The sequence below is a fragment of the Schistosoma mansoni genome, chromosome W (assembly GCF_000237925.1).
Source record: "Schistosoma mansoni strain Puerto Rico chromosome W, complete genome".
NCBI lineage: Eukaryota > Metazoa > Platyhelminthes > Trematoda > Strigeidida > Schistosomatidae > Schistosoma > Schistosoma mansoni.
Window position 1 is genome coordinate 14,158,436 of NC_031502.1, and position 27,542 is coordinate 14,185,977.

At 36.0% G+C, this 27,542-nt stretch overlaps 2 protein-coding genes across 3 annotated transcripts; one reads left to right on the forward strand and one right to left on the reverse strand.

Moving 5' to 3' along the window:
• Positions 1-615: 615 nt before the first annotated feature.
• Positions 616-8,968, forward strand: Smp_006340 (hypothetical protein). Its single transcript, XM_018788645.1, has 5 exons — positions 616-654; positions 2,564-2,816; positions 2,853-3,127; positions 7,356-7,513; positions 8,770-8,968. The coding sequence occupies exons 2-5, from the start codon at positions 2,737-2,739 to the stop codon at positions 8,803-8,805; spliced, it is 549 nt and encodes a 182-aa protein (XP_018654167.1). The 5' UTR covers positions 616-654; positions 2,564-2,736; the 3' UTR covers positions 8,806-8,968.
• On the reverse strand, positions 8,624-26,972 carry Smp_006350.1 (hypothetical protein; the record flags this gene model as incomplete). Of its 2 annotated transcripts, XM_018788646.1 has the most annotated exons (15): positions 8,624-9,177; positions 9,845-10,026; positions 10,113-10,218; positions 10,861-10,957; positions 11,571-11,855; positions 12,698-12,793; positions 14,159-15,037; positions 15,332-15,550; positions 17,330-17,793; positions 18,012-18,297; positions 18,537-19,034; positions 20,030-20,431; positions 25,403-25,892; positions 26,650-26,764; positions 26,891-26,972. In XM_018788646.1, the coding sequence occupies 15 exons, from the start codon at positions 26,970-26,972 to the stop codon at positions 9,068-9,070; spliced, it is 4,311 nt and encodes a 1,436-aa protein (XP_018654168.1). In that variant the 3' UTR covers positions 8,624-9,067. The 2 variants fall into 2 exon arrangements, with proteins under 2 accessions (XP_018654168.1, XP_018654169.1); XM_018788647.1 differs by lacking the exons at positions 8,624-9,177; positions 9,845-10,026; positions 10,113-10,218; positions 10,861-10,957 and having other exon boundaries at positions 11,285-11,855.
• Positions 26,973-27,542: the final 570 nt, after the last annotated feature.

Consider the following 27,542-nt stretch of genomic DNA (forward strand, 5'->3'; position numbering starts at 1 on the left):
GCTGTAAATTTTTCACCTGATGTAGCATGATCTAGTATGTATATAGAGCATCAACGGAATATCTACCTAGTCTAGTGGTACAGAAATTTCGATAACCGGTCCTATTATAATACTACGGTAGTATACCTTAGCAAGTAGGAAGTATCTTTGTTCTGCCATTGTCATATCTGTTTCATACGTAAGCGCAATAATTTACATAGGACAAAGAGTAGCGAACCAGTTTATATGAGTTACACACAACTGCAGAAGGTTCAGAACTATAAGATATGCGTGTAATTGTAAGTCGTGAATTCAGAACGATTGCATACTCTAATCCATCAGATAATACAGGGCTGGCATTTTGTAGCAAACATTCGAAGTTTTCGAAAACCAAGGAGCTTCATGCTCAAGAACTTGAGACATGACTCAGGATAAATAATCCGAGCAGCTCGTCCTTTTTCACTAAGGGGTAGATATATTTTGAAAGTTTACGAGATTATTCATGGTCAAAGAGACAGGAATTTCCGACTTCTCGTATAAGGCGTGACTAAAGTATTCTATAACCAGGACCACAGCATTTGGAGGGGGAGATCCTATAGTTTCGTTTCAAAGATTTATTAAATACTGGATTTCAGTATAAGCGTTATGTTCAAAAATTAGCGTTGCAGGCTTGGTGTACGTGGTTTGTATCAACTATCAAGTATATTACTTTATGAGGTTGGCAGACTTCTGATTAGATTTCATAACATGATATCTACTTCACTGACTCGCAATTCAAGACTTGATCATTTATTACTTTAATTACCCATCAAGCCAGTAAAACTTGAATATATCTTGCTCATCTAAGTTAGCTACGTGTTAGTTAACCACTACTTCCAGTTCCCACTACAGAAATATTAGCTACCGTTTAATTTTTTTGTCAGCTTGTTTTAAATTATTATGAACTCACGTTTAATGAGTCAACCCAAAGATATTGGCCGCCAGTCTTCGTTTTTCCGTTACTTCAAATAAAACTACAAAATTCACACTTTTACCATCATATACAGGCGAATCACTCTGAAATTTTCATTCGGATAATTTAGTAGGTTTACTAGCCCTCATTAAAATGGTTCTGTTGAAAACTCAGTACACAAATTTGTATTTGTCAGCTAAGTTGCATTAAATTATAACTAGTCTCTGGAGTACGATACGTTTATGATTATTCACAGGGCAGTTTACGTGTTAGTTAGTCACTGGAACTAGTATTATTATTTGTGCTCGGTGCCTACACCGTCGTAAAAGGGATGTGGGCCCTCGGTTAATAAACATGATATTCTTCCTAATCCAGCCTTTATGTATTCACACCGACTCAGCCATTAAAGATGCGTGTATATTTTTAGCCTTGTGGCTAACGTTTGAAAACCTCGGAATCGAAGTCACTATTTATAGTACCTAACTTAAGGAGTGAAAAGAAAAAGGTGAATATTTATCAACACCTGAGGACACCAGGCTCCATTCTGAAAATTTCACCACTTCCAGTTTCAAATCACTTACTGGGTTTGTACTTATGTTTCGCTGTATATGCATTAGTCACATCTATTTCGTTACTGTATTACCCTATCCTCTCTTATTTCTCTACAATTTATTTATTTACACACAAACATTTGTACAAGGAGGCAACAAATAGGTATGCGCCACATAAACCACTCGATTTGTGTGGGGGCCGGGATATTGCCTGTGTGCCCGGACCGAAGCAGGTGGTTTTCTTGTGGAAACACACCTGGAGCCTTTGACCTAAAGGTCTAATTCACAAGGCAGTAGAGCAACGTCAGGAGATACAGTCCCGTGGTAGCCGGTGACCAACGATTGGTCCATACGCTATTTGTTCTCTCAGGATACTGGAGCCCATGTGCACCATTGGTTTGGAATCAGGGTTTTTCAACTCTCCCAGGTACTCTGTGTGTCCACCAACTCGGTTAAGGCGCCGGACATTCGCTTTTCTACAATACCAAGTATTGCAGTGCGTCTTTCTACCCCCTGATTGTATGAGACATTTCTATGTAGTCATCGTTTGATAGGCCTATGCGGAAGTCGAGTCCTGACCGTTTAAGTTCAGACGAACAACTCACCTCCACCAATTATGGCCCAAATAATGTGATTATTCTGGGTGAGAAGTGTAAAGTTAATGCTGTACAAAATAGTCATTTCGGGCAAGTTTCAGTCTGGGTAATAGGGGGGAGAGATGGGACGTGATAATCTGCATAATGCGCTCAGATGGTTAAATTAATTTGGGTTACAATGTCAGGACGTATGATCATACTTTAATGAACATTTAGGTTCACTGACAAGCTAATAAAAAATTGATTCTAGGCATCGTGATAATCACATATATTAAATCCAAGAACGTTTCAAGCTGGTGCTTTCGAAACAATGTCATCACATATTACCTTGACACCTACAGAATCCAATTAGCAACAGATATTTTATATACTACTATGATCCTTTGAATGTGTAATCTATCAAATGGCAAAACCGTCAATCATTTGCTTCAGATTTTACTTCATCTTAAGGAATCATTTTTTCCTTTTATATTTTTCGGATAAAGCTCAAACTAACCGATTTGAGGTCCACAAAAAGTCTTTTATCCAAAATACCGGATTCTATCAATACGTAAGTAATAAAAAGGAATTCAGTTGTGCTTGAAGATCGTTCACAACCATAACAAACATTCTGCAGAGAATATCACCAACAATCTGCCTGTTTAAAATAGCGTTGGCAATGACGCCGTGTATTTCGTTTAATGAAAGCAGTGTTTTCAGCTTTTTGTCTAAAAAGTGGGCTTTGGATTTTAACTCGAAGTATGTATGTATATTAACGAATAATTTCATATTCAGAGCACGTATTACTACTCCAAACCAAATCAATACTCCCGAACTGAAGCATCCTCCAGGATATGTTGATCGTTCTTTCCCAGCTACTGCCGTCCGTGACTCAGACCCCCATCTAATGCGTCAGCGAAGTTGGAACATTGCATTGGGACCCTTCCGGCAAGTTCCAATGAATCTGTTCATCATGTGGATTTCAGGCAGTTCAATATCGATATTTCCCTTGATGTCTGTAATTATGTTATTTCTACGTCCGTTACAAGCTCTTTTGTCTGCACAAGCCAGTAAGGTTTTTTTTCACAGTTTCTTAATCATATTTTTGGTACAATCTTAGTAGTTTATTTGATGAGTAGCAGAGAAAGAACTTGTGATACTGTTTGTTTTATAAAATTTCAAACCATAGCGATGCATATCTTCCATTACTTGAAGGGACTATCGCTAAAATAACTGTGATCATATCTAGTCCCTAAAAATACCGCCTTGGACCGTAACAAGCGGAACACTTTTATTTGGATGCACATCCTAACTATATTCTGAGTATGTATATAAAAAATGTTCTCAAGCTATAGAATGTTCTGGTAGCGTAGTGGTCAATACACTTGGATTTCAGCCAATTGGTAACAAGTTCAAAACCCATCCTACTCTATTATTCAACCAGCGAGTATCGATACAGGTTACGTAATAGCGTTTCTCAAATCCGAATAAACATTGTTGTACTTAATAAAAGAATAGCATTATTGAGGTTACTTTGTTTTGTCGAATTTCCTAATCCTGGTGACATATTCAGAGTGATTCCTTGTGACCTATATTCGGATGATAACGCTATTCACTTGGCAAATACAGGTTTGTACATCACTTTAAAAAAAAACTATTTCAGGGGGCGTGATACGTCCTGATCGTTAGCTGTAATGAAGCGAAATCCGAACTTAGAACCTACTGGCTGAAATTTGAGTGGTTCGACCAATAAACTACTGTTCCACCAACAGAACGCTATTATTTTTGAATGTAAATATATGGAAGAAAGAATGTCCTTCTCAATAACCTCTCATCAGCCTCTACAGTTATACATAAAAATCAATGTTTTAAAGAATAGATTAAATTTAAGGTAAATACGTCGTTGTAACAAATTAATTCGAGATTGCTAGTAAATCAAAATAACCTTGTTCGTGTAGAAATGACCAGCGTGTGATGTCAACTTGAATCGATTTAACGGAACTCACCGTTCTTTGTCTCCCCTCAAATATTGAGATCCTAAATTCTTCACAATTATTTATTTCATTAATTTATATTTTCTCGAATCGTATCCTTGGTGTCTAATCTCTTCTATTACCACCGATACTGTTACTGCTCCTCTTATTCTGGGATTTGACCTGACAGTGCATCTCTCTGTGCTAATGGGATATGGGGGCTGATGTACATACGTACCAAGCTCTACGTTGTGACTGAATGACTTAGTAAATTGATATGCAGAGAAGAAAATGAAGGCAGAACAGGTTTTTAGATGTTCTACCTACGAAGAGAGCTGATTGATCAGTTGGAAGGAACCTAAACAAGAAAAGTTATTGGATAACTCAACATACAGACTTTTTTAGTTTTGTTCCCCTTCAGTGTGCAAGAATGGTAAGGACAATTTTTTTTATAGTGTAAGGGCTATATGCTCACTGGGATCAGTTGGATAAGGAACAAATGCCTTGCGTAATACCCCAAAAGTAAATGAGTAAACCGAAAGTTAATCATGAAAAAAGAAATCCAAACTGTAAGCGGAAATCCGGTGTTTACTTACTTTCTGTTTAAGAGTAAAACCTTTCACCACTTTTTGCATATCAATTCAACTCCTGTAGAGATAGATGCATCATTAGATATTTTAGGATTTCGTTTTTTCCCACTCGCAAATATCTCCCAACATGGGAGGTATGTAATACAATTAAAGATTCCCATAACTTCAAATCAAAAGTATCTGAATTAATTATCGAAAAGAATGAAACAATGGCATGATTATACATCAGTATTCTTATTGATCGATACTTAAACTTTATTGGTGGTTTACGAAGGAACGAAAATACCCGACAGATGTCCTTTAAGCATTAGTCTAATCACGAAATCCCTAAAACTGTGCTTAAATCCAGCCTTATTTACTTTTAACGGGACATCATACAAGCAAAAGAACGGATTAGCAATGGAATTCCCGTGTCCCCGATTGTAGCCAACTTGTGTATGTCACATATAAAATAAAATATTTTCGCCAGTGACATTAAGCCACGAATTTGGCTCAGATATGTAGATGATACTTGTCATAAAAAAGACTCACCTAAGACTTTTTCCAAACTGATAAATACAATTTCATTTCACATCAAATTTACGTACGGGAATGAAAATGAACACGATGAACTGCCATTTTTAGATTGCTGAGTTAAAAAATCTAAGTGGAGCTCTAAATCTAACCATTTACTGGAAACCAACTCATTCAAATAATTATATCGACTTCAATTCAGCACATCCATTTAGTGCAAAAATCTCTTTAGAAGAGCAAACAAGATTATTACATTTGAAAAATATAGACAAAATGAACGAAAACATGTAATTAACATCTTACAATTTGATAATTTTCTTATGAAGATTATTAATAGTGCAGAAAAACAAGACGTGTTACTGCTAAACAATAACCCGAATGAAATACTATGGATTGGTACTGTAGTTTTACTATACCTTCATGGTATAACAGAAGAACTCCAAAGAGTCTTAAAACAACACAGAATCAAAGCACGATACGAAACAACGAACACCCTTCGAAACGTTTTATCTCGCATAAAGGAGAAAAATCCCCTGTATATCAACATAGAATTGTATCTACAAATTAGGATGTGTCGATTGTAATGTCTTCTATATTACAATTCATATAACTCTGTACATTACGGAATTTGGAACGAAACATTTGTAATTATACTACTGTTAATATCACCCAATGTTATTTATATTCATTCTAATTGTTGAACTCATAATTTCACTCGATCCATAAACTGATTCAAGTTGACATCACACGCTGGTCATTTCTACATGAACAAGGTTATTTTGATTTACTAGCAATCTCGAATTAATTTGTTACAACGACGTATTTACCTTAAATTTAATCTATTCTTTAAAACATTGATTTTTATGTATAACTGTAGAGGCTGATGAGAATTTGTTGAAAATAGTATTCTTCATCCATGTTTCTGTGTTTTCAATTCGACTGACATTTTTAAACAGCATGTAAATATGTTCTGAGTGCAGAAATATATTTAAAATTTTTGCCGAGGTGGATGTTATTGAGTTATCCAAGCTAAAACAGTTCTATCACGGAACTTGCATTTTTGTCCTGTACATCACTAACTGCTATTTGATGCATTTCAAAAGAAGTCAATGTAGATACTATCCAGGACAAAAACTAAGGCTCCGAAACATATATTATTCTGCACAAAAAATACGAGCGCTCCCATAAAATAGGCTGTAAACTTTCCTAATGGATATTTTTTTTAAGAAGTGGGCTTTACCATATCCTATTCGTATAATCTGTTGAAACAATAAGAGCGAAATACCAATGGCATTTTAGAGTGGCTGGCAATTGCATGCTTTCGTTTGGTCATGACATCACATCGTATAGGTTCCATCAATTTGTAGACAATTTTTCTCTAAGCATTTACATTTGAAGAGATAGCGAATTCATTGTAATTGTGAAGGCCTGTAAGTAGCTTGGGGCGTGTTGGTAATCAGACACTGAGATATAGGTCACTTAAGTCTTCGTTATGCGAGGAAACTGGTGAAACTACCATTAAGTGACGTGAAACGCGATTCAGTGTTTTACCTACAATCGGTGATACCAGCTACCCTTTATTTACAAACGCTCACATCAGAGTTCTGGTGGTATTAAAGTATCACTATTAACCTAGAATCTGGTATGTCTGTTCAGGGATTTAGATATATAGTCTCTATATGCAACACTCCACATAATTAGATGGAAATAAAATACATCAGCAGATTCTCAGTACTCTAACATATGCATTTATACTCGTGATAGATCAGTCATTCACTAATGCTTACTGATTAACTTTAAGGTTAAGTATTAATAAAATATATAATTACCGGAGATTAAGTTGTAGATCGAAAAAATCAGTCAATAAAGATGAAAAACGAAGTCGCTGTTATTCTGCGCACATTTGATATTTTTCATCGATCTTAAATCACAAACTGATATTAGTTAAACTACCATTAAAAGCCCCAGAGCACTGTACAGCTGTTTCATCCAATAAAGATCAAATTGTGAGATAAAATTTACGAAAACTATAATCATAATGCTAGACAGATTCCTACCCAGTGGGGTAAATTTGGAAGTAGCTTTTTAGTCCACCAAATATACGTGATAGCTTTCACACAGGAACGTAGTCAATTACCTTGGATCTACTGTATGTATGTTTGTCCTTACTAAGGTTTATCAACCGTTGTAAACTTGAGATTTTCTTGATTTTTCCTGTCCAGCATTTAACCTTATAGAGGGAAGTCAAGCTACAATACAATGCTTTGTGTATGTACTTGGCAACCTAGTTATATTAGCACTAGCCATGTACAAGTGCCACACTATGGGTTTACTACCGACTTACGCATCTGATTGGCTTTCATTTATAGAACCACGTCAAGTAAGTAAATAGTATTTACTGTAAGTACGTACTTTATTCAAAGATTGTTTAAGTTATATTCAAATCATCATTTATGAGTGATAGATTAGTACTTTGGACTTTTAAACAACAAGTTGTGAGAGAACGCTCCTGAATCTTTCGTTTGGAGAGTTTAGTAGGTTTACTAGCCCTCATTAAAATGGTTCTGTTGAAAACTCAGTACACAAATTTGTATTTGTCAGCTAAGTTGCATTAAATTATAACTAGTCTCTGGAGTACGATACGTTTATGATTATTCACAGGGCAGTTTACGTGTTAGTTAGTCACTGGAACTAGTATTATTATTTGTGCTCGGTGCCTACACCGTCGTAAAAGGGATGTGGGCCCTCGGTTAATAAACATGATATTCTTCCTAATCCAGCCTTTATGTATTCACACCGACTCAGCCATTAAAGATGCGTGTATATTTTTAGCCTTGTGGCTAACGTTTGAAAACCTCGGAATCGAAGTCACTATTTATAGTACCTAACTTAAGGAGTGAAAAGAAAAAGGTGAATATTTATCAACACCTGAGGACACCAGGCTCCATTCTGAAAATTTCACCACTGTATTTTTGATTTTATATGTTACTTGCTAATACCACAGTGAAGGGTTTTCGACTGTAGTCAGATTACTAGGTCAATATGTCAGCAGCCTTTTAATTTTACTCATTTCTGCATATCCCTTATTGAAATTACGATTGAACTTCTCTAATAATTTGACTGTAGAAATGGTATTAAAGTAAAAAGAATTTTTCCAGCCATATTCTTTGTGCTGCTTTCGGCCTTTGTTTTGTGTAGGGCAAACGCTGCAAGGATTGATGTAACATAAAGAAAGCTCATTGTAAACAGATTGTTATCTAAGTTTCCACAATACTCATCCAAGGTTTTCTACGTCAAGTATTAAAGCGTTTGACCAACAGTAGGTCGTACCTGGGGCTGATCGTTGAAAGCAATTAGGAAGTTAAGATGACTAAGTACTTAAACATATGCTAGTATGTTAATTATATGCTTATATGCCCATAGTACATTATTCTAATCTTCTTACTGTTCTAATTATAATACGCAATTGAAGGAATGGGTTTGTGAAATTCCACTGTAGTAATTATGTATTTAGCTCAAAAGTGTACAATTTTTGTTGGGTGTACATACATACGAAGTGTAGGCCTATTACTTTGTTCATGCATGTTAAAGTACATTTGTAGTGTATATTTAATGAAAGTCTTTTTTCTTTAATAGGCAGCTGAGTGGTCGGTTGGAGGTTTTGTCGTTTGAATATAGGACCAAACACATTAAAAGATTAGTAACCGTTGTTCGAAAAATAAAATGTTCAGTTTATAACAATTGTTTTTGTTTTACAAGAATCAGAAAGTAAACGAAGCATCTCTTATGGAATTCAATTAAGTTAGCCATTACAACAGTAGACGAAGCTTCGAGAAGTATATTAAATGGTTAGATTTAAAACTGACTCAAACACAAGATGTGTCATTGACTCAAAATATTACCACGTACAAAATAAATACATCCGTAATGCCCATCAAAGTGAGTTCATGAGTTCAGAAGCCCAATCACGCAAAGCTTGAACGCCATCATTCGAAAATGATTGTAAGAGCTGACGAATTGAATCTTTGCAAAGGTTCATGAAACCTAAAAAACAAAAAAACGGCGAAATATGCACTTAAAGGACTTCTGTGGTGCTAGTAATTTGTTTTAAAAAGATGAATTAATATATGTCTGACTTTAAGATACGAGTAAGAAATTTGATTTACTTAGTCATGGTGCGTTCATTCACAAAAAGTATCGGTATTCATTTGAAAAATACCTTCGTAACAATTTGTCACTCAATAAAGTCATTACACATATATGCACTACAAATTTTATGCCAAACCAAACGGGGTTGCAGCTTAATGCATTTGTTATTAAAGCACATTATCTCATGAATATATCAACGTTGTGATATGACCCTCAGATAACAGCTTTCTAAGCCAACTGATAACAATGTAAACTGGGGGATTTTTTTAGGATGAGAGTCTGTAGGTCCCATACTTGAGGTTCGAGCAGCCGAGCAGAAGCATTGGCCCTCAGACTTGTTGTGACTAATACTTAGATACCCGATGAATGAATTATTCACTTATCGATATTAATTCTAGAAAATTTCCAACCGTAACCTTAAAATGTTTTTATCTTTGTCCTAAAAGCAATGGAAACGTAATTGGCCACTTACTAAAATAATGTTATATCAAAAGTCTTGAAACATGATTTGAATGCTCATGACTGAGAAACTCAGAATAACTGTGTCAAAAACATTGCTTACTTGGATGTCTTAGAATTCCCGCGACTGTCCTCAGAGCATGTTCTCTGAGTAACTGGGATTTTTGGTTTTCAGCTGACTTTTTTAGTTTGCCAAGGAAGTCTTTTAATCCCAATTCTGAGAAACACCTAGATGCTGATTTGCCGGCACAATCAACTATATGCGCACTTTGTTCTGGACTCAGCCTATTATTAAATTATAAAAAGGACAATTGTTTAATTGCATTTAAAAAATAGATTGTAATGGCTTAGTAAACAATAAAAATGCTTACTTCGCAAGTATTGCTAATGCACTAGCCAAGCAAGAGATTTGAACATGTTTTCCAGTCTGGGTCATGACACTGTTTAATAGGATTATTGTTTCAGCGAAACGATGCACTGAAAATATATACAATTAACGAGGAAAAATTGGAATGATTCGTCCGGTAGAAACACCTAGTGATTTAATTATAGTTACAGCTGATGTGAGAAAAAAACTAATAGATTTAAAAGTAGTGTGTGAATAATATAACATATTGGATCGCTCTAAAAATGAAAAACCATCCGGAGAATTATTCAAGACGCAAGATCTCAATGTTAAACTGCTTAAGCTTAACACATAATGTTAGACTGGAAAAAGATCAACATCTTGTTACAAAAGTAATGTTGATCTCTTTGTGGTAATACACATTAGGAAGCTGAAATTCGAAATTTCATAGGCATACCCAGCAAATCAATTCTCTTTTGACACTTACGAAAAATAAAACATTTATGACATCGTTCAGTCTTCGACCAAACTGACAACAAAATCCCAAGTTGTTACTTTGACCACATAAAGGTAAGGGGAGGGAAAGAGTTGTTCAATTTGGATAGATCGTTTCATACTCGTTATTACGCGTGGGTTTCCACTTATTATTTTATTAACACGACGGGTATCTGGCAAAATAGAACGTCTTATTCCCAACCAATCGATTCGGCTTGCTGTACATCAGTAACGTTTGAAGAAAGTTTTTAATTACATATAGACTTTGAGTGACTTACAATGTTCTTTCGTAACGTTAAGCGGCCACATAATCCCGACAGCTCTGACAGCCTGTTCGAGTTCGAACTCATTGAGTTTGGTGCTTAGTTTCAAATTCTTTAAGAAAAAAAAGTTTATTCTGTTAATTTCAATGATGAAGATGCTTAACAATATGCTTGACTATTAGAGTAAATAAAGATAAAATAAACATAAACCTATGTACAGGTAACGGGACATCTATCCATATGAGACTTATAACAAAAAAACTGGCAGAATCGCTCTACAATATGTCTATCTTTCTATTGAGGAGAACCTAGGTGATAGGCCCTTGAGACTTGAAAACTGGGAAATACTGATTAAAAATTACACATGACCACAAAACTGATGTTTTATTATTATAACCATAAAATTAAGTTTACTGATTTTTATTTCAATTCCCTTTTGATGAGTATTGGACATACGCAGGTTGTGTAAGTTCATGGAATCTTGAGACGAGAAAGTATGACACTTACTTTTAAAGTGTATGTAGCAATTACGAAGACAATAAAACTGAATAAATAGCACTCGTTGAATAACCTCACAAAAGCCTTGAAACTTTAGAGGAATACAACTCAACAGCTATAAATACATATATGGCAAACTTATCAGTGTAAAATGACTAAATAAAAAGCTGAAAGTCTTTTAAGAAAGATTATGTTGAGATTGAATAGGTTTGAAATCCGTAACGAACTTCTAAACTTTTATTTTGTGTAGGATTTTTCCCACGTTTTAACCACTGTGGAATAATCAGCACAAATAACTTGGTGAGACGATCGACAGATTCACTATGCGATTCCGTTGAAAAACTTTCTTCGAGATTGCCATCAACAGTTGAGTAGGGATGATTATCGGCGATTGCATCAATGCCACATGCTTCGGCGAACGATGCAAGTGTCAAGAAAGCTTCGGCCTGGTAACCGCTTTTGATACCTTCAGCTCGTCTTGATTGAGTTTCGCGCAAAAGGGCACACCACATCTAAAAATCAAAAGAGTGGTATACGTAAGAAAATAGATCGAGGATAGTAAAAAGGACTCAAGACAGTTTGTACAGTTTGCTTGTTGTTGAGAACGACGGGTATTTCACTGTAGGAAACTAACTGTTTTTTGCGAGCAAGCAATTCACACAAAACGGAAAGCAACAGATTTCGCTGTTTTTAAAATTCAATCACCATATTTCTTTCATGGTTTATCAATATTCAGGTCATTTTGTTTACAGCGTTTAGTATTCTACATGTACTTGGAACTTATTACAACTATGGTGGTTTAGTTATACTAATATTGGCCCTTTCGATTTCACAAGTTTTAAATTACACAAATATGGTAAAGACCATTTTAGGTTACAGCGAAGATTTTCTACTGCTAAAGGAACGCAGATTTTGATATCACCAAGAACATTTAACAAATATGATTTTCTGCTGCTAACCTTTGATCATCTAGTTGATACAGTTCAACAAAATGTTTAGTCGATTAGCGCACTTAACCGATCAAATGCAGTCTATATTGAACTGCAAACAGAGATATATTTGTGAATCATATGGGAAATCATACGTACAACCAAAGTATAAATTGCCAGACTACTAGTAACCAGCTTTACACACATGATCATTATATATACGAATATACACAACCCCAAACAAACGATATTGAGGTTGATAACGATTGTAATAACGGTTAAATGGGACTCTCTAAATCTTGTTGGGCATCATGAAATGTATTTGAGCAATATTTTGGTTAAGGAACAAAATAACTATCTTAAATTCTGAAATAAAATTCCTGGGAAGTTTCTAATAATCAAACAGTAAAGAGCATTAAGCTTACTTGATGAATAACGTCTTGATTCGCTGGTTCTTCGATAACATTCTGTTGTTCTAGAGCAAATTCACCTAATAATCTTGCTGCTCGGAGTAGGTAAACCTACAGAAATTAGATACATATTTTGTTCAAATATGAATTCCACCGAAATTCAACAAATAAACATTCCCACATTTATACAAAAAATCAGAATTATAAAACCAGCATAGTATTAAACAGTTACAAGCACAGTTAAAGTTTAGTTGCTAAAGACAGTTAAGTAAACAAAATTTTCTTTTCGGAGGTGTTATTAACTGAAATCTTACAATCAAACGATGGTTTAATACAAAAGTAGAAAAACATTACTCATACAATGTTTGGAGATTTTAAGTAACACAAGATAGTTAAACGTTGTCGAAAAATAGTAATTTGGAAATAATTTACACATCAAAAATATGAGATAGTTATCCAAATGACAGATATAAGGAAGAAACGAAAAACATGGACGTGAATCTATCAGTCGGACAACTATCGTATTTTTAATCTGTAAATTATTCTCAATTTACAATTTTCCGAGAACGTTCAGACCATCCTACTATCTTGTGTTACTTGAAATCTTCGAGTATTTTTATCACGTGATCCATATATCTTCAGGAAATCTCAATAATTTACACGGCTTCGGTAGGCAATATACACAAAATGATTTTCTTCTCTAAATTGTGCTTAAATATTATTAATCAAAATTTAATGTAAAATTTTTATCGAAACTATGGTTAATCAATAACGAATCAAATTCTTAACAGAGCCCAACAATTTCTATTCAAAGGCATAGAGTGGTTTCAACATTGTTTAAAATGGAAACACCTTGCTTTTCCTACAGTGGTAATCGACTTTTCAACTGTAAATATAGGAGTACAATGAAATTAATTTAGAATGGATGGTGATTTCGAATTATTATAAACATCTTCACTACCGATATCTACTCCGCCAGATAGAGCGCTTACGTTACACTGAAAACAGAAATATGGGGGATAAATATGCAAAGTGAAATAATCAAGTTAGTTGTAAATAGATTTAAATAATCCCGTTTGACACAGAAGATGACTTTCAGACTGAAATAACAAAAATATTATTGAAAAATACCTCCATCATATTCTACAATGGTTAGGTTTTATGACTAGATTAATTACATTCGGTCCTCCATTTTGTATAATTAGAAGGAAGAACGAGTAGTAATCCAACAAACGATATCTGATTTGGGAAGAGGTATTTCATCGAGTTTAAGTAATTAGGCAAAACATTTAATTGCTACATTTATTAGCATTGCCAATAAAAAATGAATGTGTAGAAACCACTCTTGGATCTTTCTATTCGAGAAAAAATTACATAAATTTAAAGTGGATGAGTAATGATTTCAGTATGAGCATTTATCAAAAAAAGACTACACTCAATCTATCAGAAAATATCTGACGCAAATTAAATATTTACCTTTCCAGGCCACGGTTGACATTTATTGAGGGCAGTAGCAGTTAGCTGAACTAAAATGAGCCAAGCATGAACTGCAGATTCCTCATTTTCGACCAAAATATCATCAACTTCATCTTCAACATCGTCTGAAAACCCATCGTCATCATTGTCATTCATGATCTCATTCCCCTCTAAATCAAAGATTTTTCGTTCGAAAATTTCTTGAATTTCAACTTCGTTACCACTAACTTCTAACGAAGTGCATTTATTTAGATCATGACATTGTTTATCTCCAGATTTCAGTGAATCTTGGACAGTCTTGACTGAACCTGCATTTATGACAGTAGCTGGAGAAGTTTCGTGAATAGTTCTTGTGCGTGTGCGACCATAACATCTAATGTTTTTGTTAACGCTTGTAATGGGAGATGTAGAAAATGGTTGACCAAGCATTCGAGTAGCTAGTTGAAGTATAGCAAATGAAGCCTGATTATGTACCGACCAGTTAGGAGACTCAAGAAGAGCGTCATATAACAGTTGAGTACAATGATCCAAAAGTGGTCGCCGTAAGAAACTATTTGCTAAGCCTGTAGCCAATGGAAGAATAGATTTCAAACCCAATGTTACTGCATTAGGCCAAAACAAAACAGATTGAGGTGAACATGGAGCCGAGGGAATGCGAGAAATTAACTCATCCCAACACTCCCGCCACAACTGTTGGTAAATCTCTAGATCACTGGGATTCAATTTCGTTGACATGCTTTCTTTAATATATGGAGAAATACTTGTATTTGTTTCGCGATGAGAAGCAGAAAGAGAATTGATATCAATATTACGATTTTTCGAGTGAAAAATAGCACTACTTGTTCTGGAAGGAACTAAATTTTCAACCTCGCTTTCAACCTATTGTCGAGAGGTGGTGGAAAAAAGACGAAGATTGTTATATGATAATGAAGGGTTTAGAGAAAACTGTAATTATGCTTCAAAAAGTATTTGTTACTCGTACCAGTTATCCGTCTATATTCAGTCATAAAAAAGTTTACTCCTCCAAGTATTCATACTTCAATGCCAGTCTAGTACAAAAAACGCAATGCAGTATGTTTTATGTAGAGTTAAAATCTTTAGCACATATCAATTACGGTTATAACAGACAATATCGTATTTTACCGGATAAATAATCAACAGAAAATAAGCTACCTGTTTGCTTAAGAAAATCAGTGGTAAAGTAATACAAGCATGAGCGTATAGGAGATCAGGACAATGATGAGCAACAGCATGTAGCACACGAACACATGCCCAATGGCTTATTGAAATGTTACTGCCACCTTGTACACCACCATCTGAACCGGCCGTAGCTTGTTCTGGTTGTAAGTACCACGAACGCACACGGTTGAAAAGTTTTGTAACACTAGTCTCCTGTGAAAATATAAAACAATAGAGAAATAATTTTTAAGCAATCATTTTATAACTTTATCTATACAGGAAATCTTGATATAAATTGTAAGAAAATTTATATGATGTAACTACAATGCAAAAGGATTAGTGTAGCTGCACATATAACGCTTTAGACAACTACTATTTTAATCGCTTTGGACTTAGTGTGGTCATTCACTTGACATCACCTCGCCAAAACGGAGAGCCGACAAGATACATCCTCCGTGTATCTGGCAACCCGATGGCTAGTTCTCGTGGACTTGCAGGTGTAGGCATGGCACTGAGTACGAGAGCAGAACATGCATTATCAGAGTGGACCCGCGTTAACAGTCACCTATGTGCTGTTCGACTAAATGGCACCGTACGTTACCACCGACTGCAGCCCGGATGAAGTGAAAGATGACTTTTACAGAAAGCTGTCTGAACTTTTTCAAAAAGCTAAACGCTCAGACATACTACTTGTTGCAGGTGACTTTAATACCCAAGTATGTAGCTTAAACCAAACAGAAAGACATTTAGGTGGGTAGTTTTTATTCTTGTTCAGAGAACAGATAATGGTGATCGTCTGTTGCAACTATGCTCAGACAATCGTTTATATTTAGCAAACACTAATTTCAAGCATAAGGAGAGACACCGTCTAAAATGGCGACCACTTGCACCAAACCGACGACGGACTCAAATAGACCATATTGCCATCAGTCATCGTTGGAGAGGCTCTATAGAAGGCTGTCGCTCGTACTGGAGTACATGTTTAGTCTCTGATCATGCTGTATTACGACCACGCATTTGCTTACGCCCCAAGGAACGCTAAGAAGACCCATTAGAATTGAACTGAGGGACGAGAAAGGCAAAAGTTAACTACTATGAATTCAGTGTTCATCTTGTTGTGCTAATGAGGTATGGCAACTTGGACCGATGCATATATTTGCCTGGTCCTACGTTGTAGCTGACTGAATGACTGACTAGAGCTTTCGTTATTCATCTGAAGAACATCAGCAGCACAAACTTCACAAAAATCATTCATCTACATGAGCTACAAATCTTTCGCCACCAACTTAATTCTTAAACTCACGCCACATATCATTTTTCTTGAAAGTTCTGCCCTGTCTAAACTGTCTCAAGACCCTAAGTGGTCGACTTATGATTGGTGTCGTCGAATACGAAATTTGGTGTAGCTTTCTCAAAGCTTCAGGTGCAACCTAAACTTCACTCTTTCCATATCTTGATCTCAGTTAAATAAGAGGCAAGTTTAAATAAGTTTTAGGAAAGTCTTAATATTGGAGCATGCTGTACATATTAGGCTAATATTTTGAAAAAATGTAATACTACAAATTTGTCTTCAACCTGTCGGTTAGAAGTTTATTTGAAGTACGCTTATCCCGTTACCGTGTGAAATCGATAGAGTTTCATCGGAGACAGTGTCGCCAGTGGTTCATGTGCCGTTAGATTGAGATGCTCCAACAATGTGAGAAACCGCAATGCGAAATGGAATCTCTACGATACTCCGCAAATTATGCAAAACACGTGAAAGAATGACTGATGTGGGTTAAGCCCACTTTGTCCCGGCTAGGGGCATATTGATTACATTTTGGCATTTCGTTGACTGGTAGAACACTTATATTTGTCGGAGACTAAGAACTATTGTTGTTTGATATTAGGACCGCAGGAATAAAAGCTGATACGTTGATTTAGGATTAGTATTTTCAGTGTTAATTTGTTAACTCATATAACCAACAAATGTTTAAACAAAAAATAATTTACTTTGGCAAATCGCAAAAGACTGGCTAAAGTTTTGGCCATTTCCTCTTGAATAACTTTCCCAGCCGAGTTTGGATGGCGACAAGCACCAGGAAGAGCAGACAAGAGTGCTGCCAAAAGCTTTCCCGTATGAGGAGCGAGGGAGGCGAAACAATCACCAGTAGAGTTGCAACAAACAGAATTTATTTGGTTACCAGAGCACGAATTAGAATAACTAGTCCCATCGGGTATATTGGACGACCCGTTAGCAACTGAATTGTGCTTTTGACTCTGAAGCATTGTACGAGATCGGTTCCCAAGGGTTGGTGAATCAATTGCCCCGGAGCTTAAAGAGTGTGCGCTAACCTCATAAGCAGAACCGCAAGGAGGAGTTGGGGGAGACAATCCATACAAGGAAGAAGGTGATGAGTGTGATGAACCAGATGGTGAATTATATGTTTTGTGACTAGGAGAACTGTTTGAATTATCTTTAGAAAAATTAAATTGAAAGTATGTAAAGCAAACAACATAAGGTGTTATTAGGTTCAAGGAAATAAAAATTATGGATATATGAAAATAACATTAAAATCTTGAAAAATTTTCGAAATTAATGTATTCAAGCAGATGTAAACTCTAATAAAGAAATACATAAAAGAAATCCTACTTAAAACCTAAGACTGAAACTAAATCTTAGTGTTGAACTTACCTAGACCACTGGCCACAACTTGTGATCTAGAAGCTGCACACCTTATGCATGTAGATGTTTTAGGAGAGACAGCCAAAGCGTTTGTATTCGCTGCAGCTAGATGAATTATGAAAACACAAGCAGCAGTCGCAATGGAGGCTGAACCACTAGCTGAAGTCCCGCGACTACCTCCACTAGCGCTGCTAGCACCTATAGTTGCAGAAGAAGAACCACCACCAGCCTTTAAGAGTTCAGTAAATGGTACAATGAGGCGTGATAGGCAAATATCATCAAGCAGCCGAACACACTAAAAATAGTATAAAAATAACAGTATAACTCTAGGATAACTTTGATGCATAATAAATCATGAAGTACAAATACTTTTAATAATAATTTCTCTGAAGAGATAAAGAAAAAATTAGACTGGTTAGCATTTTAAAAGCCACTTTTTGTTACACACTTCTGTGTCTCAATTTAGCACTCTATATGTATATGGTATGCCGGATAAATGAGGATAGTCTACAAACAGCGACAAAAAAGACTTACTAATCTCAGAACTTCTGCCATTTGAACTTCCTTGCAAGCTGAAGCCGGGTTTAATGAAGGTAATACAGTTTGTTGAGTAGGGTTATTACACTGAGAAGCACCAACGGTTAGTGAAATGTTCGAAGCTGATGGTAATCCTGAGGTAGAATTCAATGAATTTGGAGCAGCTTGTGAATAAATATGTAGATGGTGAATAGGTTGTCGCATTAAATTAGCAACAATCGATGGGTGAATCGAAGACATTGCTTGTAATCCGGATAATACGAGCTGTGGAAGAGCAGGACGTAGTGCAGATGGACGTGCAGTACGAGCAGCTGCTAAAAGAAGTTCAAGTGCTAGTCGTCGTATTTCATTAGAAGGTTGACGGCCACTCTTATTTGAAGCTGTTTCTGCACTCAGTGACCATGGTGCACGCTCAATAATCACTGGAAGTAAACCAGGCAACAGTCCGGTTGCTGCTTCACGAGAGCATGGATTTTCCAGAACACGTATGACAAGCTAAAAAAAGATTTCAGGAATGTAATATTAATAATAATACAAAAATATATTATCTTATTAGAACAAAATGGTGGAGAAATTAAAATATAATGTACTAACATCAGTGAACGAACAATTGCCTACATTTCTGCTTACAATGCTTGTGACTTAAGACAATATCGAGGGGATCCGCACAGGATGTACATATGCCAGAAAGAGACTGATCAATTGCAGTCCTAAGTATCAATGTGAAGATTCAAACAACCGACACAAATCAATCAACTATCAGTTTTATTCGAGCTAGAGATTTAACATTGAAATTTTTGTTGTGCCGAAAGCATTTTCAGTCACTAATTATACCATTATTTTTATGACATTTTAAATAGCATTTCCAGGCGAAATAATTACAAATGGAAGTTTTAACATTTGTCATTCAAGCAAATTTATGATTGATATTACTATGAAGAGTGTAATAAATACCAAATGAAACTGATAAATGTTGTAAACCTAACGAGAGTGAACGCAATACTTTCTGAACATATGAATAAAGTAGTATAATGAAGTAGCGTGTCAAGAATAGTAACAGCAGGAGTTTGCTGTGCCCTGAAGTCTAGTCCAGTTACTCTCGACACTTCTAACGATTGTCAACGAAGCAAACAGAGTGGGAAAATTAAGAGTGTACAAAAATCTGTTCAAAAAGGTCAATAAGTAATTTAAAAAATCCATGCACATATACATAATTGGACTAATTAAGATAAGGAAATATGGGGAAGTAACTTGGACAGATGAATCGACTACTTACACTAGACTACATCACATTAGTAATTCTTGTTTGTCATATGTTCGTGCAACAGCTTGTGAGCCGTTTTTACTTGCTTGGAACATCAGAGTCATTAACATATTTCAAATAATACAAGAATGAGTCATAAAAAACAGGCATCAGCTTAAATAAAAATTGAGTTAAAATAATGGGGACAAGAAAAACACCAATTTTTTTCAACGAAGTTTAAACTTACTTTCTGTACAGTGATAGCAGCTTCTTCAGCCGGAGTTGTGACGCCTGAATTATCATTTTCAAACATGTCACTTGATTCAGATTCATCACATAGATTAAGGAGTCCAGACAAGAGAGCGGGTAAATGCCCAGCAAGACGCTTATCAGCGGAAGGATGTGTGGCTAAACTACTTATAGCCAAGCAACAGGCATCTCTTAAACGCATGTTTTGTGTACCCGTACCATTACATTGGGAAATAGTGTTTGAGGCAGATTTATTTGTTGATAATGTTCCCGAACCGTTAGAAACGTTTGTGGTTGATTGAGGAGAATTGCCACCCATTTGTGTTGCATGAAAGCTCAATGTGTTAAATCCTAGTTGGGTTTTGATCTCACATACGATTGCATTAAAATGTGCTTCAACCTGATAAGATAAATTGGTAAGTCAATGGTTGACAGATAATTATTAATTTATTCATCAAGTTTCAACCGTGAATATAACTCTGTTTATTTTAGAACCGGCAACCGAGTACTACAACTAACTTTGACACTAAAGGTGTAGCTCAAACTCAAGTGTTCTAACCCTTACTTGATCATTGAAGTACATTCAAAGAAACTGGATGATTAGAAATAAATTAAGCTAATTTGATTGCCCTAATTGGATGAGAAAACTGGTATAAATTAAAAATACTGATTGCCAGTCTTTACAGCCGCGAAAAAATGAACTAAGTTGAATAAAAATAAACTCAAGTTGCTTGAAGTAAAGACGCTTATGGAGAAAAATTATTTAGAAAAATTCGTTGCTTAAGATAAATGTTTAATATTGAAAGTGTACTTTCATGTTTTAAATGAAACAGATTATCAAACCATATGATAATAATTTAAGTGAAAAAAACTTATGTAGCTTATTCAACAGGTGCTGAGTTCCATCCTTGGATTTGACTAAATTTGGTAAATATTCCTTATGCAGCGAAGTTGGCCAAATCAGGACTATAAGACAGTAGTACGCATTTCACTGCATGATATGATAAATTTCGTGATTTAAATTTAATTAATAATGATTATACTAGTGAAGAAAAAATGCTTTCTTTATGTACAACATTGAATAACTCATATCACACTGAAAAACGGTTATATACACCTATTCGTCGGTCATATGATTTTTTTTAACACTGGTAGTATCAAACTGACTGTTTCAGTTATGAATTTGAAGTCAATAGATCCCAATGCCGTAACAAAACTTCACAAGTTTTCCATATCAAATATGACTGAATATAAACTTCCTATCCATGACAGTTGTAATTTGTAGCTCAGAAATGCAAATTCTTCGCTTATGGTTTGTGAATTTCTAGTCAGTGAAAGTTGACTAAATAAACTTGAGTAAAATATTACAAGAATGTTTAAAGTACAACCTTAGTTGACTACTGAAGTCAAATCTCATAAAACCTTGATTACTGAAAGTTTAAAGTGTGAAGATCTGTCCACTGATTTTTTGTCAGATATTAAAAAACTGCAGTCAATATCCATTCCCCAGAAACTTCGGTGAACTAGAAAAGTAAATAAACTCTCAGTAAGATAGAAAAGCGAAGCCTTCTATAGACCAAATTTATCAAAGGACAAAATCTTAGTTCGAAAATGAACCGCTTAATCTACAGAGTACGACCTAAGACAATCTACAGAAATTATGGACAAAAATAATAGCAGGTGTGGTTATTGGTTACTCATGATATAGGTAAACATACCCACCATATTGATAGAATACGTTTAAAGATCCAGATGAATCTGCTTTGACAACCATTGTTAATTATAATGAGTCTGTTCTAGGTGATATGGAAGCTATCTCCGATACAGAAGCTAGTGGTATTACATTCTGCAAACCTTCATTAATAACGAAAAGTGAACCACATAGAAATCCGGATTTCAATTTGCGCTGTAGAAGAGATGTCTTTACAAAATGATAATTGTTCTGTAAACAATCAGAAAGACGTGGTTGGCTATCGCTTCATTTTTCTAGTAGTAGATTTGCTTCCAAGGAACTGACTATAGTTGAGAACTCTACATTCATAACTTCCAACTAACAAATGACAAGTTTAGATTCAGCTTTAAATACTAAGGTATAGATAGATCAACTCCGCTTGTAGCTCTTCTAGAGTTACTGCCGGTCCCAGGCCCACAAAAGGAGGGTTGGGCATGGGGGTTAGCGACCCCATCCCGTAGAAAACTAACTCGCTAAAAAGCGCTAACCAGAAAAAAATAATTCAAACCATTTAAACTCCGCCCTCCAAGTTGAAGGAAGAATTATGACGCCTCATGATGAAAGCCGAAATTCTTCGGTAGTCACGAGGCCGATGCCCCTTCTAACAACCAGAGCAACAATTCTTATAGTACATGGAACGTCTGAGAAATGTGGGAGACCGGGAAGATCAAACAAATAGCTATGGAAATGAGGAGATACAAACTAGCAGTACTCGGAATCAGCGAAACTCATTGGACAGAAGCTGGACAGCAAATGCTAGATACGGGAGAGATGCTGCTGTACTCCGATCACGAAGAGGAAAATGCTCCACACACTCAGGAAGTTCCCCTGATGTTGTCCAAAGAAACAGGTTAAGCACTTATCAGATGGGAATCTCATGGAACTAAGACAATCAAATAATCTTTCAAAACAAAGAAGGAGGGGATCACAGTTAATGTTACCCAATGCTATATACCCACAAATGATAGCAACGACGACGATAAAGATCAGTTCTACTCGAGGCTTCAATCAATCATAGCTAAGTGCTCAAGAAAGGACCTCACCATCCTGATGGGAGATCTAAATGCTAAAATTGGAGTGGATAACACAAGATACGAAGATATCATGAGACGACATGAACTGGGAGAAGATAACGAGAATGGTGATAGGTTTGCAAATTTATGTACATGTAACAAAATAGTTATAGGCAGCACAATTTTCCTCCACAAACATATACACAATGTTGCATGGGTCTCACCGGATCATACTACACAGAACCAGATCAATCACATTTGCATCAGCGAAAAATTCAGGTCAATGGAAGACGTAAGAATCAGGAGAGGAGCTAACATAGCTTCAGATCACCACCTGATATTTGCCAAGATGAAACTAAAGCTAAAGAATCACTGGACAACTGGAGAAACAGCATTACTAGGGTTCCATACAGCCTTTCTTCGAGAAACTGACAAGCTCAACGAATTCAAGATAACCCTCAACAACATGTTCCAAGCTTTACAGGATCTACTGCAAGAACAAGAAACTAAGATGGAGGACAACTGGAAAGGGATCTAAGAAACATTAACGTCAACGTACCACGAGGTTCTGGGTCGCAAGAAGCATCATCATAACGAATGGATCTCAATGGGAACCCTGGACAAGATTGAAGAGAGTAAGAACAAGAAGACAGCAATCAACAACAGTCGAACACGAGTAGAGAGAGTCAAGGCGCAGGTGGAGTACACAGAAGCAAACAAACAAGTGAAGAAAAGCATTAAAGCCGACAAGCAGAAATACATAGGAGAACTAGCGACGATGGCGGAAAAAGCTGCAACGGAAGGGAATATGAAACAACTATATGATAGAACGAAGAAACTAGCAGGTAGATATAGCGGATCGGAGAGACCAATCAAGGAAAAACAAGGAAAGACAATCACGGAGATTCAAGAACATAGGAAAAGATGGGCAAAATACTTCGAGGAACTGTTGAATAGACCAGCTCCATTGAATCCACCGGACATCGAAGCAGCACACACAGACCTTCCTATAGATGTCACTCCACCAACGATCGAAGAAGTCAAGATGGCAATCAGACAAATCAAGGATGGGAAAGCGGCAGGACCTGACAACATACCAGACGAAGCACTGAAGTCAGACATTGAAGTAACTGCAAACATGTTTCACCTTCTATTCAAAAAGATTTGGGAGGAGGAACAAGTGCCACAGACAAACTGGATAGAAGGATACCTCATCAAGATACCAAAGAAAGGAGATCTGAGCAAATATGAGAACTATAGAGGCATCAGTTTGTTGTCAGTACCAGGAAAAGCTTTCAACAGAGGGTTGCTCAACCGGATGAAAGACACAGTAGACGCTCGACTTCGAGATCAACAGGCTGGATTCCGTAAGGATCGGTCATGCACAGATCAAATTGCGACACTACGGATCATCGTGGAACATTCAATTGAGTGGAATTCGTCACTATATATCAACTTCATCGACTATGAGAAGGCGTTTCACAGTGTGGACCGAAGAACATTATGGAAACTTCTTCGACACTATGGAGTTCCTCAGAAGATTGTCAACATTATCCGGAACTCAAACGACAGACTACAGTGAAAAATCGTGCATGGAGGACAGCAGACAGATGCATTTCCAAGAAAGAACCGGAGTCAGACAAGACTGTTTACTCTCCCTATTTCTTCTGGTGATTGACTGGATTATGAAGACTTCGACATCTGAGGGGAAACACGGAATACAATGGACACCTCAAAATAAATTAGACGATATGGACTTCTCAGATGACCTAGCCCTACTCTCTCATACACACGAACAAATACAGACGAAGACAGCGAATGTAGCAGCAGCCTCTGCATCAATAGGCCTCAACATACACAAAGGAAAAAGCAAGATTCGCAAATACAACACGGAGAACACCGACCCAATCACACTTGATGGCGAAACTCTGGAAGATGTTGAAACATTCACGTACCTGGGAAGCATCATTGATGAATAAGGAGGATCTGATGCAGATGTAAAGTCGAGGATTGGCAAAAGCAAGGACAGCATTTTTACAATTGAAGAACATATGGGACTCAAAACAACTCTCAACTAATTTCAGAATAAGAATCTTTAATGAGAACGTCAAGACAGTCATACTGTACGGAGCCGAAACGTGGAGGACTACTACATCCATCGTCAAGAAGGTACAAGTATTTATAAACAGTTGTCTACGCAAAATACTCAACATTCACTGGCGGGATACTAACAGCAATAGAGTTTTATGGGAGAGGACAAACCAACTTCCAGCTGAAGAGGAAATTAGGACAATACGTTGGAAGTGGATAAAACATACATTGAGGAAATCACCAAACTGCATTACGAGGCAATCCCTGGCTTGGAATCCGGAAGGGAAGTGGAAAAGAGGAAGGTCAAAGAACACATTATGCCGGGAAATAGAAGCAGATATGAAAAGGATGAATGTTAACTGGAAAGGATTGTGCAGGACATGGTTGGATGGAGAATACTGGTGTGAGGGGTAACAGGCGTAAGTAAGTAAGTGTAGATAGATCAGTATGACTTGTTAGATAGAGTAATAAATGAGAAAGCATAATATGTATTAAGAGTCGGAAATACTCACTATATATTAAAAGTAAAACTCACCATTTCTGAAACTAAAGAATGCAATGAATTCGGTGCGGGTGATGAAGACAATTGAGTATTTTGATTGGTTGGACTTGTTATTGTTGATGACGAACCCGATATATTAGGATATGAAGTGTTAGTTGATATAAATGGTGTTGCCGAATTAGTTGCATATAAAACCAAGCCAAGCCAAACATTCTCCATTGCCTGACGAAGTTTAGGTCGAGCAAAATCAAAACGACGGACAAATACTCGAGGTACTAGACGTGGGAGAGCAGGAGCTAAAGATCTACCGAGTCGACGAACTAGACTTGAATAAGTAACGCTTGATGCCAAGTTGAATGCTATATTAGAAAAACAATTTCCGGATTGAGGATTCCCAGAAGCATTGGTGTTACGTGACGTTGATGGGAGAGCGATGGCTAACACAATTAATGATAAAGCCAAATCTGGGCGTCCAATTTGCTGGGCTAATGTGCACAGTTCATGATAAACTGGGGAACTAGATCTGTAATAATAAGAAAAATATCAAGAAAACGAAGATTATTTCAGTCCTCGATTAAGATTGCTCAGTGTAAATGAGAAATGTGATGACAGCTGAACCAACTAAAAGTAACATTACAACTACTGTGAATGCAGTAATAACTTTTTCACTAACAACGATATTCATACAAGTACCAAATATAAAATGCTGTAACAATTGGTGGTCCACTGTAAAAAAATAATGATTAACAGAAACGTTTAAACTATAGATTACGATTTGTTGCTTAACAAAAATATTTTCCAGTACTACGATCTGATGTCAAATGGAAAAGTAGGAAAGCAGAAATTCTGCTAAGGACTATACGTAATGGCTGAAACAAATCAATAAATACTACGTAAGGTTGAAAATGTTAGACAGATAAATCAATCCTCATTATGTGATGCCAATGCATGAGGAAGAGTAATTATTAAAACATTCAACTTGAATTACTTGATAGTACACTATAATTCTCTTTATATTCAATTGTTCAAGCAAAAAAATTATCTGGAGATTCATACAAACATAATTTTAAAGAGCGAAAAGGTTACGATTAGCAAATAATATCTAGCATCAATGAATAGCTGTTCGTGTTTCACAAAAGACATTGAGTACACATTTAAAAGCTGAAACAAATGATAATCTTATAGGTAATAAAGTAGTTTTAGCTCGTTTTACAGCAAATTTAACAATGAAATGATTTCAAGTAAAGAAGGTAATGTTGTTCGTTTGAAGGAAACCTTACTTTTTATCATCACCGATCGCTTGTGTCAAGCTTGTAATAAGCTCTGAACGTTCGTCTTCTGAACTTCTATCATAAATTAAGCCCAAAGTTGCAACAACAACACACTGTACAGACTCTATAAATAGAACATATAGATAGGTGAGTGAAACTCTACAACCAAGCGAATGTGATACAAAAACTCTTGTATCTTATTTTTTTGTTATCTAGAAAATAACCATTATTATGACTTTAAAAAAACTACTTTGTGCAAGAATACGTGATTCCTTGTCTACAGAGGAACAAACGGATTTTGTCCATGATTGGCTTTTATTTTTTATTTCCATGTACATACTTAACACGGCAACAGCACAGAGATATTGGGAACTTCTATAGTTATTCATATATACCGTGACTTTAACCGCACAACCACAAATAATTTTTACTGAGTGATAATGTAGACACAGTTAAGTTTTATCGCAATAGATGGCAAATATTTTCTTAATAAATCAAAACCTGATGATCCCCCACATAAAGTATTACCGCTTGAAAGTCAAGATTTTTTTTCCTAAATTTTCAATATTTATTATTACGTATAGGATACTTACTTGATCAGACTTAATAAGTAAAGCACAAGCGAAAGTTATAAGGAACATTAGAATTTTCATTTAAAGAGCGAACAAAAGTTTAGTGCTACAGGTAAAAACTTATAATAAGTTTAAAGCATAAAGAAAAGAGAAAACTCTGGGTTAACGGACGTCTAATTGTAGCACCTCGCAAGTGCATCAACTTCTGATTCTAATAATTACAAAAAATAAACCTAAAAAAAACAATATGAAGTAGGTTTACGTCACGGACTGATACGAACCGCAGAGTTGTTGGATAGTTTATCTAACCTAATGTGTGGAAGAAAAATT

Coding starts and splice junctions, on each gene's coding strand:
- Smp_006340 (XM_018788645.1), top strand. CDS start 2,737: ATGACGCCGTGTATTTCGTTTAATGAAAGCAGTGTTTTCAGCTTTTTG. Junction 2,817..2,852: donor GCTTTGGATTTTAACTCGAA/GTATGTATGTAT, acceptor TTTCATATTCAG/AGCACGTATTACTACTCCAA. Junction 7,514..8,769: donor CATTTATAGAACCACGTCAA/GTAAGTAAATAG, acceptor TTTCTTTAATAG/GCAGCTGAGTGGTCGGTTGG.